General features: G+C 32.6%; 1 protein-coding gene across 1 annotated transcript in view; it reads right to left on the reverse strand.

The window, feature by feature from the left end:
• LOC143057288 (exosome complex component 10-like) overlaps positions 1-13,353 on the reverse strand; it is a 32,818-nt gene extending 19,465 nt beyond the window's left edge. The window contains exons 1-8 of the mRNA XM_076230573.1: positions 13,251-13,353; positions 8,742-8,878; positions 8,022-8,145; positions 4,630-4,734; positions 3,354-3,513; positions 2,814-2,871; positions 940-1,015; positions 608-718 (exon numbers count right to left, since the gene is read on the reverse strand). Of these exons, the coding sequence (XP_076086688.1) occupies positions 608-718; positions 940-1,015; positions 2,814-2,871; positions 3,354-3,513; positions 4,630-4,734; positions 8,022-8,145; positions 8,742-8,878; positions 13,251-13,325 (846 nt within the window). The 5' untranslated portion in view covers positions 13,326-13,353. The remainder of the gene's footprint in view (positions 1-607; positions 719-939; positions 1,016-2,813; positions 2,872-3,353; positions 3,514-4,629; positions 4,735-8,021; positions 8,146-8,741; positions 8,879-13,250) is intronic.
• Between the last annotated feature and the right edge of the window lie 4,587 nt (positions 13,354-17,940).

Genomic DNA, 17,940 nt, shown 5'->3' on the forward strand with positions numbered 1-17,940 from the left:
ATTTTCATAGCATCAATTGCAAATTGATGCCAAGAAAATTGGTGATGTTATCCAATAAATATGAACATTAAAAGCGATGTTGCATTAGAATAACAATTTAGAACAATTGTTGAGAGGTTTAAGATCTCAATTTGTGTTCATATTATTTAGGCCAAAAAAAAAAATAGGTGTGTTTCCGGTCGCCCGACCGACCCTAATTTTTTGGCGCCGACCCTAACTTTTTTTTCCCGGAAAAAAAAAAAAAAAAAAAATCCGGATTTTTTTCGTTTTTTTCCGGAAACGGTTTTTGTTTAGTATAGCCTTTGAATGGCATCTTTTAAACGTTTGATTTCAAATAAAATTTTAATACAGTAAGCATTTGTGTGATATAGATTGAAGTCAAACAACGGCATGGCTTCTGCTATGGCCATCAGTCAAAGTGTGTTATCAATAACAATTGATGAGTGTCCACACAGGAACGAGAAAAAAAGTAAACTGATTATAGAAATACACAAAAAACAACCGAAGTAGGCCAGTAAAAAAAAAAAAAAAAAAAATACCTACCTACCGACCCTAATTTTTTGGGGCATGCAACAGGAAACACACCTATTTTTTTTTTTGGCCTTACCTCTAAATCAATGGCTATTTCTTCTTGTGTCATGAGTGTGTTACACAAATCTTTTAGTTCTTCAAGATTTGTGACTATTGTACATTCTGTTTCCCCTAGAGGCTTGGGGTCCTACAATGACAACAGTGAAATAGATTTCCTAAAGCATTTAAAAGATATGTTAGATGTCCGACACAATTTTTCAATAACATTAGACATTACTTGAATTATATGTATAATAACCAACATAATTGAGTCCAATAATTTAACTGTCAATTACAAAATGCAATGAATAGTTTTCAAGGACTATTTTTTTCTTCTTGAATATGCTGAGACTGTAAAGAAATATTTACCGTAGGTGATGACACGTTGAGAGATTTCTGTAAAGGTTTTAGATGGGCAAGTTCATGTTGATATGGATGAGGATACCTGAAATTATTAATAAAGTCATAAACATAACTAATGTTATAAAACTGATTGAGTATTTCATACTTGTTACTAATATTATCAAACATTTAAATACATTTTTATTTAAATTATAAAAAAATAGATTTGAAATTGACTAGATAATAAGATTTGAATTTCATTCAAATTAAGACTGTTCCATAAAATACCTTTGTACATCTTATTCCATCAATATATCTTAAGTTTGATGAATATTTTGTTACACAAAAGCAATGTCTGCTGAGGTCTTCCATGCCAATTATTTATATTTTCAAAAATTTGAAGATCTTTCCTTACATCAAATTGAAAAATGTTCAAAGAGGCAGTATTTACTATTTCACAAAAAAAGTTAGACATTTTTTTCAAGAATAAAGTACACATTGTAAATGATATTAAAATGAGGTATTTTGGTGGCAAATGTTTAAAATAACTTATTTTTTCATAAAGTTGACTTTTCAATATACAGTCGATTCCACTTAATTGCATACCGCTTAATAGCATAATTCGGTTAATTGCATAGTTTTCTCCTGCACAAAACCATTTCCCATTCATCTAATGTTAAATTGTCCGGTTATATGCATAGCTCTACAAGTGGCCTTTCGGTTTATTGCATAGAAAATTATTGCCGTCTAGATATGCTTAGTTCAAACTGACGAGATTTTTGACCGGAAACGGTCATTTGGTAAGTATATTTTTCTTGAATGCATCCTTATTTTCGTTATTATTTCATATTTACTTTTGTGTTATTGAAATAAAGTTTTAAAACAGTTTCTTTCGTGTTTATATTATGGAATTTGATTTAAAAATAAACCTCGATGTCTACACAGGTAAAGTTTCCCATGTTCTATTTTAAGCCTCGAGGTCATAAAAATGTCAAACAGATAATTGTTGTAAAAACACTGACCATTCTACTTCAAAGGGTGTTAATAATTGATTGGATTTAAACAATTGTCCATAGATTACATTTGGGGTTAATTTTTAAAACAAAAACTCCTGCTAATTATCGATGATAACCAATGTGAACTCTATTGGGCTTGGGGTGATTTGTATTAATATTAATATTATAGGGCATTTACATATGGTTTAAGAATTTTATACATCAATCTTTTGTTTTTAATATTTTATGAAAAGAGCATTTACTTTTAATTATTATATTTTCTCACTTTCAACACTTGTGTCCAGCAATTAACCCGTACAGGGCCCCACCATTACTGCTTTGCATATACGAAACTAACAAGTTGTTACTTCAGTGCCCAACTGCATATCAACATCAATTCATTACACATCTATTGTTAAAATAATTATAAACTGTGAAGTATTGTTTAAAAGTTTATTTTAATCAAAGCCTAACAATGTACATTGTACAATATGGGTCATAGAAACAAATCTATTTTTAGAACAGTTTATTTTCGTATCCCAGGTAAAGGAAAGTCTGAATGCAAATAAACTAAACTAAGTGTGTTTATAATCTTTATTTAAAGAAACAAAATAAAATAACACATATGACACTAGAGTAGACATAAAATTTTTATTAGAATAAATCAACATTCAGTATATTGTATGTGGATTACAGACGTTCATCTTTCTTCAGGGATTTCTTTTACTGATCTGTTCTATCGATGTTATTTGACTCTGTCATTTGGCATTTCGGATATAAGCATACTCCGCTTTATTGCATAATTTTGTCTGACAAATAGGCTATGCAAATAACCGGAATCTACTGTATTACAAAGATTCAAAATTCTGTTAATGACAGGGATTGAACAGATTTTATATAACTTACTGAAATGCTGGATTTTCTGTCATTTCTGGTGTTATATCCTCAGGTAATTGTAAGCTTTCTGAAATAATTACTTCAGATTTAATATACTATGAGAAAATTATAAGCACTATTTGGCGCCTGTTACTACACTAAAATTTTAAAAATTGATGAGCAAACTAAACAAAAAGTCAGAGCTAAAAAGATTATGTAAGTTCATAAAGTGTATAAATAAACAAGTGGGTCCTCCTGGCTAAAATGTATATTATTTTGAAACACACTATTTATGTACATATAAATTGTACTCTCTGTATCTATGTATCTGCAATGGTTATGAGAATAAAGGTATTAGGAGAACTAAATAGATCACTATTCAATAAGGTCAGTTACTTGGCATTTCTTAAAAATTAGTATCATTGTATCCCTGTTCGAATTCCCAATACAAGATCACAAAGATTAGAAGAATTATTGTGATTATAACCTGTCCAATTTTTCACAATAATTAAAACATCACAATTAATTTCTTAATTTATGGTATAAATGTTTCTTAATACATAATAATACCTTCTAATGTCTTCATAGCATTTGGTTTGTATCGAATACAGGGTACAAAAGGTCTATTCACATTATCAATTTTGTCTCTAAATCTCATCTGAGGTCGTTGTATATTTCTTGCTGTCAATAATCTGTAACTGGACAAATTATTTCCCTGTCCAGGTGAAGACTGGGAAAGAAAATAATTAATTAAAACAAATGCTGATTTTATTAATAATGAGTCATAACAACAAAATAAAACAATTGGTCAATGAAATAAAAATAAAAATAAGTTGCAAATAAACCTTTCACTACAAAATCCTAGTCTGACTTCAAAATTTCATTATATGAATGCTTTTATTTTTCTGTTTTTTCTCATCAAACTGGAATTGAGTCAAGGATTACTGCAAAAAGATACTTGTTTATTGTATTGCAAGTTCTCAGTGTACTTTAAACTCTTATCAGTTTTCTCACTGTCAATCAAAAGCTTTTAGTGTATTTTGATCTAGTCAAAAAGAGTCTTTTGTTTCTTGAAATGTATTGGTTGTCATATCTCCTCAATCAGGAATCTCAACTACCTGTTCTATGATGCTAAAATAACTTGGTCAAATAATCTTCTCCATGGTAAATTATGCCAATCACAATCAGTGAAAAATGTCTTTATATTTATTTTGGTTTTGCAAGTCTTTGTCATTTTTGTACTGTAAATAATTTGCCTATGTCAACAGGCTCTTTAAAGTCAAACTTTCTGTAATGGCAAAACACTTTTTAAAGTTTTTTAAAAAAAGTTACGTTTTTAATGCCTCTAGGGGGATATCAGGCTATGACTGCTATCAAAGTATCTGAGTTAACTAGAGAACACAATGATCAAGTTCAGAAGATTTATTTCATTAGCTATTTATCTTTTCAGCAAAGGCTATGGAAAATTCATAATTTAAAATTAATTAATTAGTTCTAAATTCAATTACCAGTATGTAATTAAAAGAATTTTCAAAGATGAACAGTTCAGTTTCTTGTATATTCCTCCATTAATTGTGGAGCACTACCCAAAGGGTATAGTTTTAGCAACTATGTACACCTTAAAACATAAGGAAACATTTAATTATATACAGACATATAATTAACATGTACTTTTATTTATACACACCATACAAGGGGAAGTAACCCCTTACACATGACAAGATTACAAAACAGCATTTAAATTCTGTAGAGAATGTGCCTACCCAGAACTTTGCAGAGATGCTCTGCTAAAATTGACCTTCAACAAGATAGTTATCAATTTTGTATACTTTTTCCTATTTGATACCTTTTTATTCCAGCTAGCTGTGGCATTATGTTTTGGGGTAGCTGATGCAACAACTAATGTTGTTTCTTTCTTTTTGATGCCAGATGCTTCATCTAGCCAGCCACCCTAAAATTCAAATAAAAATATATATTTTTGTATGATAACATCTTATCTCGGATATTAAGAAAAGAAGAAAATAAGAATTTCTTAATCATGTAAAAAAAAATAGGAATGTGTAAGTATTATATAACTCTACCTCCAAGTTAATTTACCTGTACCAGTAAATATAAAACACTTGTACAAGAATTACCCCTGACCTAGGGTTCCGGAAACGGTCATATTTGTCCTAAACTGAAAGTGTGTTGTCCTAAACGTGTAAATGGAATTTAGGTCAAATTTTATTTTTCAACAGAAATAATTTCGGTCATTGTGTTGAGATTGAGTTTCAAAATCACCATTTTGAACATTTTTTTGTTTTGATATCGAATTTATGTAATTAAACTGCCACTCCAGTAAAGTGTTATAAATCCTGAGGGCCCTCCTAATAACTTTATTAATGCCTAGGGGAGCTATTGGCTAATGATTGCTAATCTCTTTACCTGTATTTTTAATTCACACCTGGCTATTAATCACAAGCTCTGAACTAATATTATAAAGAAATTAAAATTCCATACCAACTGTCTTCATTATTTAATTACTTTTCAGCTAAGACATGTAAGACAATTGTCAATTATGATTTTAAATTAAAATTAAAACTTGATTAAATTTTTGTAGAAAAAAAGTATTTTTTCACTACTAACACACACAGAGGCGGATTTAGGGGGGCCCCCTTTTTCAGAAAAATTTTGGTTGGTTATATAGGGAATCACTAAAGCGTGACAGAATCGGGCCCCCCTTAGGCAGTCAATGGGTCCCCTCTTATGAAAATTTCTAGATCCGCCACAGACACATGCTTTGTTTACTGTGTAATACGCATGCTTGAAATTCTCTTCTGCAGATTAGACACTAAATCGTAAATTTAAGATGATTTCATGCTTAATAAAGCAAGTGCAACTTTTTTCATTAATAATCTTACATTATTAAAGGTAAAATATTAAAAAGCCGATGATTTCCTGTAAATTTGATAAACAAAACTAATCCCGGAAATGAGTACTGCATTGTTTGATTTAGTATTGCCGCATTACATCCTGTTTGAATTTCTACTTCAGAATCTAAAGAAACGTAAGGGATTACTGAGAAAATTATCGTTTTGAGTCATTAAAATCATTTCATTTTTAAACTGTTGCCTTCTCTTAATTTCTCTTGTTCGATTTTAGGAAAATGGTAGGATAAATCATGAAGTAAATGCGATGCAACAGTGAAACAAGTCTGTTGATGCTACGGGTATGAGCATACTCATGCAGTAATGAGATTTTGGCAATCTTTTTTTGAAAAGGGGCACCAACTTTTAAGTTATATGAAAATGGCCGAAATTAGGTGAAAAAATTTCTGGATCCTTGCCCCTGACTAACAAGGGAAGCACATTTTAATTTGAATAGAAAGCAAGCTAAACATGCTAAATGACATCATTTTAATTATGATATGAAAAGATCGCTCTTATTAAAAGCTTTTAAAAATGGTGAACCCATACTATTTATGGCAGTAATATAAAATTGAAAATTTATCTTCATTCTTTTATATGATTAAATCATCTGAATTATTTCCCCTTACAAAGGTGAGTTAAAATCATTTATGAATTAGTCAAAAAATATTCTGTATTTGTAAAAGCAGTCATGATTATAAGATAATTGTATTCAAATGTATGAAAAATCTTACAAATGAATGGCATTTCTATCTAAATCTTGACTTTCAGTCATCTGCTATTTTACAATCCAAGATGCCAAAAGGCTCCTTTTTTACTTTAAAATAACAAATGGAACTTTTTCCATGATTTTTGAAAGGGGTTACACAATTGCCTATTATACATGACTAAATACGGTAAATACTGTACCTTTACATGTTAAAAGATATAGTTTAAACATATTTATTTATAGTGGATTGGGAAACAAGTTTTGCAACTTATATTAATCCCTTTCAACTTTGCGGGTGAGAGTGCTGCCTTGTAGCGGCATTAGCCTACTCTTTTCGAAATCTACAAGGGTGTCTTTAACAGAGATGCAAACAGGTTTTTTTTCCTGTCAGACATTGGGGCCTACAGGGTACCAAGTATTGCTAGACCCATCACATTTCTGCCAGACCTATATTTTCACTCACAAAAATCTATTTTCGTAATATTATTAAAAAAAGCCCCCCCCCCCTCTATATAGAGTATATAAAAAGTATATGTCAGTTTTGCCTCAAGAAATTTTCAATGTATCATGAATAAATGTTAGCAGTTAATAAAAATAAAAAATTCTTACTGTTTATTAATAACAATGAAATATAACTGTTTCCTGTTAAGGGGTTTTCCAAATTTTCACGACAAAAAGCACATGGCCTTTAACAATTGTAAACAAAGCATTCAATTTGTGATCATGGATAACAGCTTTAATTAATTGAATTTGGATATAGATATTCAACTTAGGTACAGTCAGGCAATGTTTTTACTATTTTCTGGATTAATACTAATTTGAAAGAAAAGTTTAAAAAATAAAATAATCTTTGACATCAAAACAACAGACGATCTGAAATATATTATGAATACTCAGTGACCCATATATTTTTTTAACTCTGCTACGGAGGTTACATCATTTTTTTAAAACCAATCGTGTGTATTCTCTGTTACAACTAATCAACTGCGTTTGATATAAATATTTCAATGAATTAACGATGTCAAACATACGATTTCAAAACTGATAATTTATACTGCAAAAGGTTTACTTTTTATTTTTAAGGAAGGAGAAAGTTATGTCAGGCTATAATATTTATCATTAAAACAGTTTGAACTCCCGATTTCTATTATGTAATCGAAGCCTTGAATGTTGTTCTATCTAATCATGCAACGTGGTTGTAAAATCACAATTTTAAAAACAAAATACTCTGCTGGGACTGACAGAGAATTAAGTTTTGGCTGACCCAAGCAGACTAAAATATTGCCGGCCATCAGGTCCTGCACAGCAACGAGTTTTGCCGGACCTGCATAAATTCTGCCCCTTAGGTCCGACAGGTCTGACGATAAGTTGCATCTCTGCTTTAACGTGCAAGAAATATGGCTCTCTCTTAACACGGGTCAGCCATTTATCGTCCCTTTACGACGGACTATCATCGCTTCCTCAAGACCATACCTCGCAGATGGTGTCAAGGGAGAGCCGAAAATTGAGTTCCTGAAATTTTCATCCCAAACGGGAATCGAACCTTTGTGTTAGTAGTCCTATGCACTAACTACTACACCACGGCTCTCATAAAGAGATATGAATATAAAATGAAATAATTACCACTCTTTCCAGTATTTGGTCATTAGCATCAATGAGTACATCAGACTTATCTTCAAGGTCAACAGCACTGCTATTACCCGTCAGATTCCCCTTCACACTCTGATACTTCAAAATACTCTGGATTCTGAAAACAAAATAACACCATTTTGTACCTAAGTTTTGAAACAGATTTTTTGGGTTTGTTTATATTTTTCAGAGCTATTTAGTGTGACGTTTTTGCTAAGTGGACAAATGAATTTGTGGGAAGAAACTTTTCAAGTATGGTTGAAATGTATGATTTTATTTTAAAAAGTTAAAGAACCGTAGTTGAAATTATTTTTGGCATCTGATAACTTCATGTCAATGTCAAACTGAATCAAGCTGTTTTCACTTTTGCAATTTTCATTTTTACAGCTGACATTAAAAATCAGAACACATAAAAGTTTATGAATTACATTAATATGTCATTTGTCATATAATCATGATAATATAAAGTAGTAGTACAACTCTAAATGTCTTAAATCATATATACATACTGATGTGATTCATAAGTGTTTCTTGTTTCTTGTTTTTTTTAATTTAATACAGATTTAAAAATAGTTTGTTTGTGTTGATTACTGTACTTTGACCTATGATGGTTTACTTTTACAAATTGTGACTTTGATGGAGAGTTGTCTCATTGGCACTCATACTACATCTTCTTATATCTATCTACATGTACATGTATGTATCTTTAATTACATGTTAAGAATCCTGTTGCCTTCAATATCCAACACTTCTCTGACACCTTGATAACTGGAGTAATAATCAAAGTCATCTCCTGTCGCTGGTAAATCATTGGAACACTTGGTAGCTTGTAAAGCTGTCTTTAGTGCTTGCTGGAAATATATAATTTATAAATCAAATATATGAAAGCACTTAAAGTAATTATATACATGTAGGATAATTTGTTGTGATGGCACCTGATTTCAAGACTTTTGGGATTTTACATTTGTTTTGTGTTCAAGCTACATGTATGCCATTTTCTGAAGGTACAGTATCCTGCATTGATCTGCTAACCCTACTCAAGTACCTGAGATCACATCTGTTGGTTTTTTATATAGGTGAGGGTCTGTTACTTTTACAAGGATTTTCCAAAGTGTTGTCATATTTTTTTTATAAATGCATCTTAATATTTTGATTTGTTCAATATGTATCTGGTTAACTCATGTTGGGTCTCTTTTCATATGAATTGGTCCATTTAGATGCATCAATAAATACTGAGAACGGAACCAGGGAATGTATCAAAAACAACTTGAATGAAAAGAAGAAAACAGCACAAGGTCACATCTGGGTCTTCCAAGAATCTGGGTCTGTTCGTGCCCAGTCTCGTTCGCACCCTTTTACTTTTGCACCCTTCACGTTCGCACCCAAAGTCCGTTCGCACTCTACACATTCGCGCCCAATTTTTTTTTATTGGTTTTGTGTTTAATGACTTTGTAATCAAGTTTTGGCAAGTGTATTCTTTTAAGTATAATTTGTTGTCAGACATTGTCTCAAAAAATAAATTGAGATGTTTTTTTCATGTTGAATAAATCTTAACAGGGATCTCCATGGCCTGTTTAACGATGGCGCCCCGCCATCGTTCAAATGTCTTGCGCCATCGTCAAATGACTCGCCCCATCGTTAAATTGTTTTGCGCCATCGTTAAATTGTCTTCCGCCATCGTTCAAAACTTCATCATTTTTTGTAGCCCGACGCCATTTTTTTATCAATTATAATCAAATGCATGTAATTGCATAACCCTTAGGCTTTTTATGTTATAATCCAACACAGTTCTAACGCCTGAGGGATATCCGGATTAAGATCGCTAATCACTTGTACCTGAGCTTGTACAGGTAGATCAACAAACCAGACAGGAGAATACTATCTGAGGATAGACGATCCATTTGTCGAATTAATCAACTAAGTTTCAGCAAATGATTATGATAATTTAGATTAAATAAATAAATTAATAATCCAGTTACAAAGAAAACAGTTTAACAAGTCGAACACGTGCTTTATTTTGACTTACGCAATCAGCATCCCCCTTTTTAAGAAGAACAAAATAAGACGCAAAACAGTAAATATTATTTTATCGCAAATAACTCGAGTACTGCTGTAACGATAATTTAGAATTACTTTAAAAGTAAAAACTTATTATAAATATTTCCTGTAAAGAAATATCTTATCGTAATTCCGAATTCATTTCGTATATTACAATCAAATTGATACATCCGCGTTTCCGGTTTCTATTCAGACTCGAAAGATGCATGTTGCACAGCATCAATTTGTCAGATAAAGTCATTAGAAACCTTTTCATTTGCTTTACAAATCTCTTTAACCTTTTACATAACCCGTACGAATCGTTTTGTTGTTGCTGCAAATCAGCCATACCGGTAATGGGTTCTGAATTTGACAGTGTCCATGGAAAATAAGCTCCACATCATATGATTTGTAAACCCCATAACAATTACCAACTAGAGGCTCTAAAGAGCCTGTGTCGCTCACCTTGGTCTATGTGCATATTAAACAAAGGACACAAATGGATTCATGACAAAATTGTATTTTGGTGATGGTGATGTGTTTGAACTTCTTACTTTACTGAACGATTTTGCTTCTTACAATTATATCTATAATGAACTTTGCCCATTAGTAACAGAGAACTATATTTGGTAAAAATTTACATATATTTACCAAATTAATGAAAATTGTTAAAAATTGACTATAAAGGGCAATAACTCCTTAAGAGGTCAATTGACCATTTTGGTCATGTTGACTTATTTGTAGATCTTACTTTGCTGAACATTATTGCTGTTTACAGTTTATCGCTATCTATAATAGTATTCAAGATAACCAAAAACGGCAAAATTTCTTTAAAAATTACCAATTGGAGGGCAGCAACCTAACAACCAGTTGTCCAATTCATCTGAAAAATTCAGGGCAGATAGATATTGACTTGATTAACAATTTAACTTCTTGTCAGATTTGCTCTAGATGCTTTGAATTCATAGTTATAAGCCAAAAACTGCATTTTACCCCTATGTTCTATTTTTAGCCGTGGCGGCCATCTTGGTTGAATGGCCAGGTCATCGGACCCATTTTTCAAACTAGATACCCCAAAGATGATTGTGGCCTAGTAGTTTCAGTGGAGATTTTGTAAAAGATTACTTAGATTTATGAAAAATGGTTAAAGATTGACTATAAAGGGCAATAACTCCTAAAGGGGTCAACTGACCATTTTGGTCATGTTGACTTATTTGTAGATCTTACTTTGCTGAACATTATTGCTGTTTACAATTTATCTCTATCTATAATAATATTCAAGATAATAACCAAAAACAGCAAAATTTCCTCAAAATTACCAATTCAGGGGCAGCAACCCAACAACCGATTGACCGATTCATCTGAAAATTTGAGGGCAGATAGATCTTGACCTGATAAACATTTTTATCCATGTCAGATTTCCTCAAAATGCTTTGGTTTTTGAGTTATAAGCCAAAAACTGCATTTTACCCCTATGTTCTATTTTTAGCGGTGGCGGCCATCTTGGTTGGTTGACCAGGTCACGCCACACATTTTTTAAACTAGATACCCCAAAGATGATTGTGGCCAAGTTTGGATTAATTTGGCCCAGTAGTTTCAGAGGAGAAGATTTTTGTAAAAGATTACTTTAATTAACGAAAAATGGTTAAAAATTGACTATAAAGGGCAATAACTCCTAAACGGGTCAACTGACCATTTTGGTCATGTTGACTTATTTGTAGATCTTACTTTGCTGAACATTATTGCTGTTTACAATTTATCTCTATCTATAATAATATTCAAGATAATAACCAAAAACAGCAAAATTTCCTCAAAATTACCAATTCAGGGGCAGCAACCCAACAACCGATTGACCGATTCATCTGTAAATTTCAGGGCAGATAGATCTTGACCTGATAAACATTTTTACCCCATGTCAGATTTGCTCTAAATGCTTTGGTTTTTGAGTTATAAGCCAAAAACTGCATTTTACCCCTATGTTCTATTTTTAGCCGTGGCGGCCATCTTGGTTGGTTGACCGGGTCACGCCACACATTTTTTAAACTAGATACCCCAATGATGATTGTGGCCAAGTTTGGTTTGATTTGGCTCAGTAGTTTCAGAGGAGAAGATTTTTGTAAAAGTTAACGACGACGGACGACGACGGACGACGGACGCCAAGTGATGAGAAAAGCTCACTTGGCCCTTCGGGCCAGGTGAGCTAAAAATACAAGAAATCTACATGGGGACTTTCATGACAGCTTTTGGTCATTCTCGACTAAGGGGGGACCATGAAGACTTGGCATTTGAATGGTTAAAAACGGCAATAAATGAACATATTGATACTTCTAATTCTATAATGAAATTCAAATAAATATAATTTAAATAAACAATGAATTAGCATGTTCACCATTCCTTGTATGGAGGGATAAAATACTTCCGATCGCGCTACACTGTACAGCGTAGACATGGTTTGTAATGGTGAAAGTTCCTCCATGGTTCAATTTTCATCCATGGAGATCCCTGCTTAATGTCTAAAAAAAAATTGAGACAACGTTTTTTGTGTGTTGAATAAATCTTTATCATGTTTTGGATTGTGTATTGTTAAAAAAAAATTAATCAGTTTCTAAATAAAGTGAGGTTCTGTCAACGTTTTTTTGGTGTGTTGAATAACTTTTAATCATGTTTTGGTTAGTGTACTGCTACAACTTTATATCATTGTTTCAAAATAAAGTGAGATTCTGACAACATTTTTTTTTTCAAGAAGTCACATTAAAAACAATTATCTTTCGTGTTTTTCATTTAAAATCTTCAATTTTTTTTTATCATACCAAGCTTAATACATGCAGTATTTACTTCAAAGCAATTTAAACGTCAACAATCATGATTTTCTAATTATTCAACTAGAATTTGCTTTAAAATTGGGAGCGAAAGTGTAGTGTGCGAACGAACTTTTGGTGCGAATGTGCGAGGTGCGAACCTGTAGGGTGCCAAAGTGTATTGGGCGCGAACGGACTTGATACCGTCTTCCAACACAGCAAGAACATCCCACTGCCTCACCCCAGGAGACAGCTTCTATGCCTTTAAACTTTTACAGATACTCAGGTTTGTCTGTACTCACAGACACCTCTCTCATATTAAAATAGCAAGCCTGAAGGATACACATGAGTAGAAGCATTTGCTTCATTGGGTTTAAACACAAATGACCTGTGTGTAGTTAGTTAGGCTGTCGAAACCAGGCAGAAACTCTTCTTCTGTTTCAGTTTGTTTTTCTTCTGACATTTTGCACGTGTTCTGTTGTTGTTTATTATTTTCGAACTTTTCAGAAAAAAATGATTAAAAAGCATTTCGAAGAACAAATTTAAAACAAAAATTAATATTTCTATTTCAATCAAATAATATTTTTCAGAAGTATTGCAGATATTCTTTTTATTATCATTTATTTTACGAAACCAAATAAATGTCTAAAATACTCTACATATCGGTACGGATATGATATGAATTACGAACCTTCAAAAGTGTATTCTGATCGAATGTGTGTATCGTTGATAAAAGATGTATAGACTAGTACGGACTTATACACAATGTAATTTTTTTTTCATCTATCAATCATATTACCTATGTTTATTTCAAACTCAGATAGATGTTTGTGGAAGGACCCCCCCCCCCCCTTTTATTTTTATTTTCATTATATTCTTTAACTTTGTAACTTAATGATTTCGAATAATTTTTAAAAATGTATGTGTTAACGCTTTTTATATGAATCTCATATAATGCAAAAAATATGGCAAATGATAAGCGAACAAAAAATGTAATATCATAGGAATATTTACTTCTTTTAAAAAAAAATCTGATAGAAAAGGAGACTTAGTGGCAGGTCCGGGCCAAAAAAAAAAAAAAAAAAACCCAAAAAAATCACAGGTTGTGATAATTCGTAGTTGCTACCCAGTTATCAAATTTAAATATTAAAAGGATCGAAAGAAATATGTTTGTCATGTGTCACATGGGCGGTAAGTTTAACTGCTTGTCAGAAGCACAATTCACGTGTTGTTTTAATTTTTTGGAGTCAATATACCTCTGCTGGTAGACTATCAGTTTCCGATGGTATCATCAGCCCAGTAGTCCGTACGCACTCACATGATTTATAACAACTTGACTATCTAAAATTGTCCGTTCATAAATTTTGAAATTTTACAGAAACTATAAGGCTTCAACTCCCTTTGGCAAAGCTGGTCTTAGACATGTTATATGGATTTGTCTCAGGGGCGGATGCAGGAATTTTCGAAAGGGGGGTGCTAACCCAGGGCACCCAGGGCAAAAGGGGGGGGGCAAAACATATGTCCCGATACAAATGCATTGATCGGCAAAAATAAAGGGGGGGGTGCGCACCCCTGGATCCGCCACTGTGTCTAAAGTTTGTCATGTACCTCTTCACTTGAACTTTTTCGGGTCTTATACATCATTGGCTTTTAAATATTCGACATTGATCGTTCCTGATGAATATAAATACAGAAAATTACTGCTTCGGACGAATGCAATTTATAACGTGTTGTTTCCATTTTTTTTCAACATTATCACATCCGCAACTAGCAACATCCCCACTATTCGTTTAGTTGAAGTTTCCAAAATAATCTATATCTGACGAATAACAGTGAGACTGAGTCTGACTATAACTTGCTGCAAATTTGTCTAAAGGGTTTTTCAGGCACATAGATATATAGTCCTAAATACTCAAATCGATCCGTCTATCATAGCTCTATCCGGCAACTTGTTATGCTTTTGGTGAAGAGGAGTTGAAAATGTACTGAAAATTAATAAAAGGTCACGTTGAATCATATGAATACGTCAGTGTGATAAAACTCAATGAAATTAAAAAAAAAAACAAAAGACATCATCTTGAAACCAACAAAAGTATAAATAATAATAAAAAAAAAAAGATGTGGAATAATTGCTAATAAGACAACTTTGAGTTTCCACAATAGATCGACCAAATGCCACAGAAGTACACATCTATAGGTCACCGTACAGCCTTCAACAATGAGTAAACCTATACCGCATTGTCAGCTATAAAAGACCACAAAAAGACAAATGTTAAACAATTCAAACGAGAAAAAATAACGGCCGCCTAATTTATGTACAAAAAAAACCCCAACAATATATATTCATACTAAGTTAAAATAAAACTTTTATTGAATTACATCTTTCCAGAAAGTTTTCTGATTGTTTATGACTGAATTTAGTTGCCTTATTGTACCTAAGACCTTTGCATGATCCATGTGTATCACTATTATCTTAATCAAATATTTTCATCTTTACAATTTACACACAATTATCAAATTGGTGTTTATATTTGCATGTCAGTGCAAAAGATGAAAGAAACAGTTTATCTCAATCGGATATGCACTTTTGTACTTTGTGCATCTGTGTATAACACGGTCAGGTTCATGGAGTCGAAATATAGTAACAGTCTTTCTACGTCTATATATCTAGGGTTCAGCTGAAGCACGACTCCGGGATGGAGATTTCTCGCTGTGTTGGTTGATTGATTGTTGGTTACCCGACGTCTAGAGGCAAATATTTGCTGTGTTGAAGACATTGTTGGCCGTGGGCTGTTTTCTGCTCTTGTGTCGGGGTTTTGTCTCTAAGACACATTCCCCGTTGCTATTCTCAATTTTATGTAATCCACTGTTATGCATCTTCGTTTTCTTTGACATCCGAATGAAATAAGAATTACCCGCATACAGTTAGCTATGAAAGGCCTCGCACCTTCAATCACGGTTCTTCACGTAAATTGATGCTTACTGTTAAAATTTTTGATCTCATCTTGAACATGCATCTAATATTTGCCACTGGACGATAAGCAACCAACATTCAATCAATTTGTATTACATATTACTACAGGTCGAGAAACCGTACAAGTAAAGTACTATATACACACAATCAAACGCTCCAAACAAAGAGAATTGACGGAAATTCGTTTGATAATACTGCCTGGAACTTTTATAGTTTTTTTTCTGTTCACTTAGCATATACATTGCAATTAGACAATGAGCCAATGAGACAACTCTCCACAATATACCAAATGACACAGAAATTAACAACAATAGGTCACCGTACGGCTTCAACAATGAGCAAAGCCAATACCGCATAGTCAGCTACAAAAGGCCCCGAAATTACAAATATAAACAATTTAAATGAGAAAACTAACGGCCTAATTTATGTACAGATAAACGAAAAACAAATATGTAACACATCAACAAACGACAACCACTGAATAATAGGCTACTGACTTCGGACAGTCAAATACATACAGAATGTGGCGGAGTTAAACATGTTAGCGGGATCCTAACCCTTCCCTAACCTGGGACAGTGGTATAACAGTACAACATAAGAACGAACTATAACAATCAGTTGAAAAAGTCTTAACTCATCCGATAGACAAACATACAAGTGGAGGTGGGTTAACTATGCGCATCCGGTATATGCTAATTCCAAGCCAGAGCCTGTAATTCAGTGGGTGTCATTTAAAGCTGTATATCTTATTTGTTTTTAGTTCATTATTTTGTACATAAATCCGATAGTTTTCTCGTTTGGATTGTTTTACAAAATTTATTTTTCATTTCGGGCCTTTTATAACTGCATGGTTTTTACTCATTGTTGAAAGACGTACGGTGATTTATATAGTTGTTAATTACTGGTCATTTGGTGTCTGGTGGAGATTATTCTCATTGGAAAGCATAGCACATCTTCTTATTCTTATATAAAAAAATCAGGGGCGGATCTAGCAATTTTTTGAAGGGGAGTTCCCAACCCAGGATAAAAATGGGTTCCAACTGCATGTCCCTATTCAAATGCATTAAAAAAAGGGGGTTCCAACCCCCGAAGCCCCCCTCTGGATCCTCCACTGGAAAAGTTATAAGACGTATTGATTAATTGTGCTGGAGTTACCCCCCCCCCTTTTTTGTCATAAGATATGCAATGAGTTTGCGAATAATGTGAAAAAAGTCATATTATATTTTTTTTTATCTTTATTCTCATCATCAAATACATATAAGGTACAAAGAGGACATCACATTAAATACATAAAATATGAATACAAACTACATATACACAAACACATGTTAGTTCATCACCAGGACACACTCGCTCGTATAAACTTTAATACATCTATGAGATCTGTCTTTTTGGCAGAAGACATGATAGTTTCAGGAAAGAGTGTTATGTCTGGTCATCTGCTGAAACGATTTCTTATAATATGTTTTGTCTCTGAACAATATTTATAATCAGTGGTGGATCCAGAACCTTTTGTAAAAAGGGGGGAGACCGCTGACTGATCTAAGGGGCCCTCTTCAATCACGTACATTGTATCAGTGATTCCCTATGTAATCAACCAAATTTTTCCCACGAAAGAAGAGGGCCCCCTGGATCCGCCTATGATAATGTAATGTGATTCATCCTAAATGTCTAGTTAACACCAATAACACTTTTTTCCCGTTCTTTACAGTAACATTTTAAAGTTCAACTCAAGTTTTACTCATTCTGAATTTTGAAATATTTATCTAAACAGAATGTACAGTAATCTAAGTCTTTTGCTTAGTTTTGAATATCCCTAAGCCACTTCTGTTTGAATTGATCACATTCGGTGATGCTTTAGTATTATTTATTTATTTCAACCATATAAATATCACTCAAAATGTATTGTACGTGTGTTTCAAAATTAGCAAGATCCAAATCAATAAAAAATTAGAATGAAGTTCTGACCAATTTGAAATTTTCAAAAATTTATATTTTTGGTTCAATGCAAGTGATAAGATAATATGTATATAATATAGGGGAATTTTGACATTTCATAATTGGTTTAAAGAAATCAATGGAACTAAAATGCAATCATTGAAAA

Source organism: Mytilus galloprovincialis, chromosome 13 (genome assembly GCF_965363235.1).
Source record: "Mytilus galloprovincialis chromosome 13, xbMytGall1.hap1.1, whole genome shotgun sequence".
In the NCBI taxonomy this organism is placed as follows: domain Eukaryota; kingdom Metazoa; phylum Mollusca; class Bivalvia; order Mytilida; family Mytilidae; genus Mytilus; species Mytilus galloprovincialis.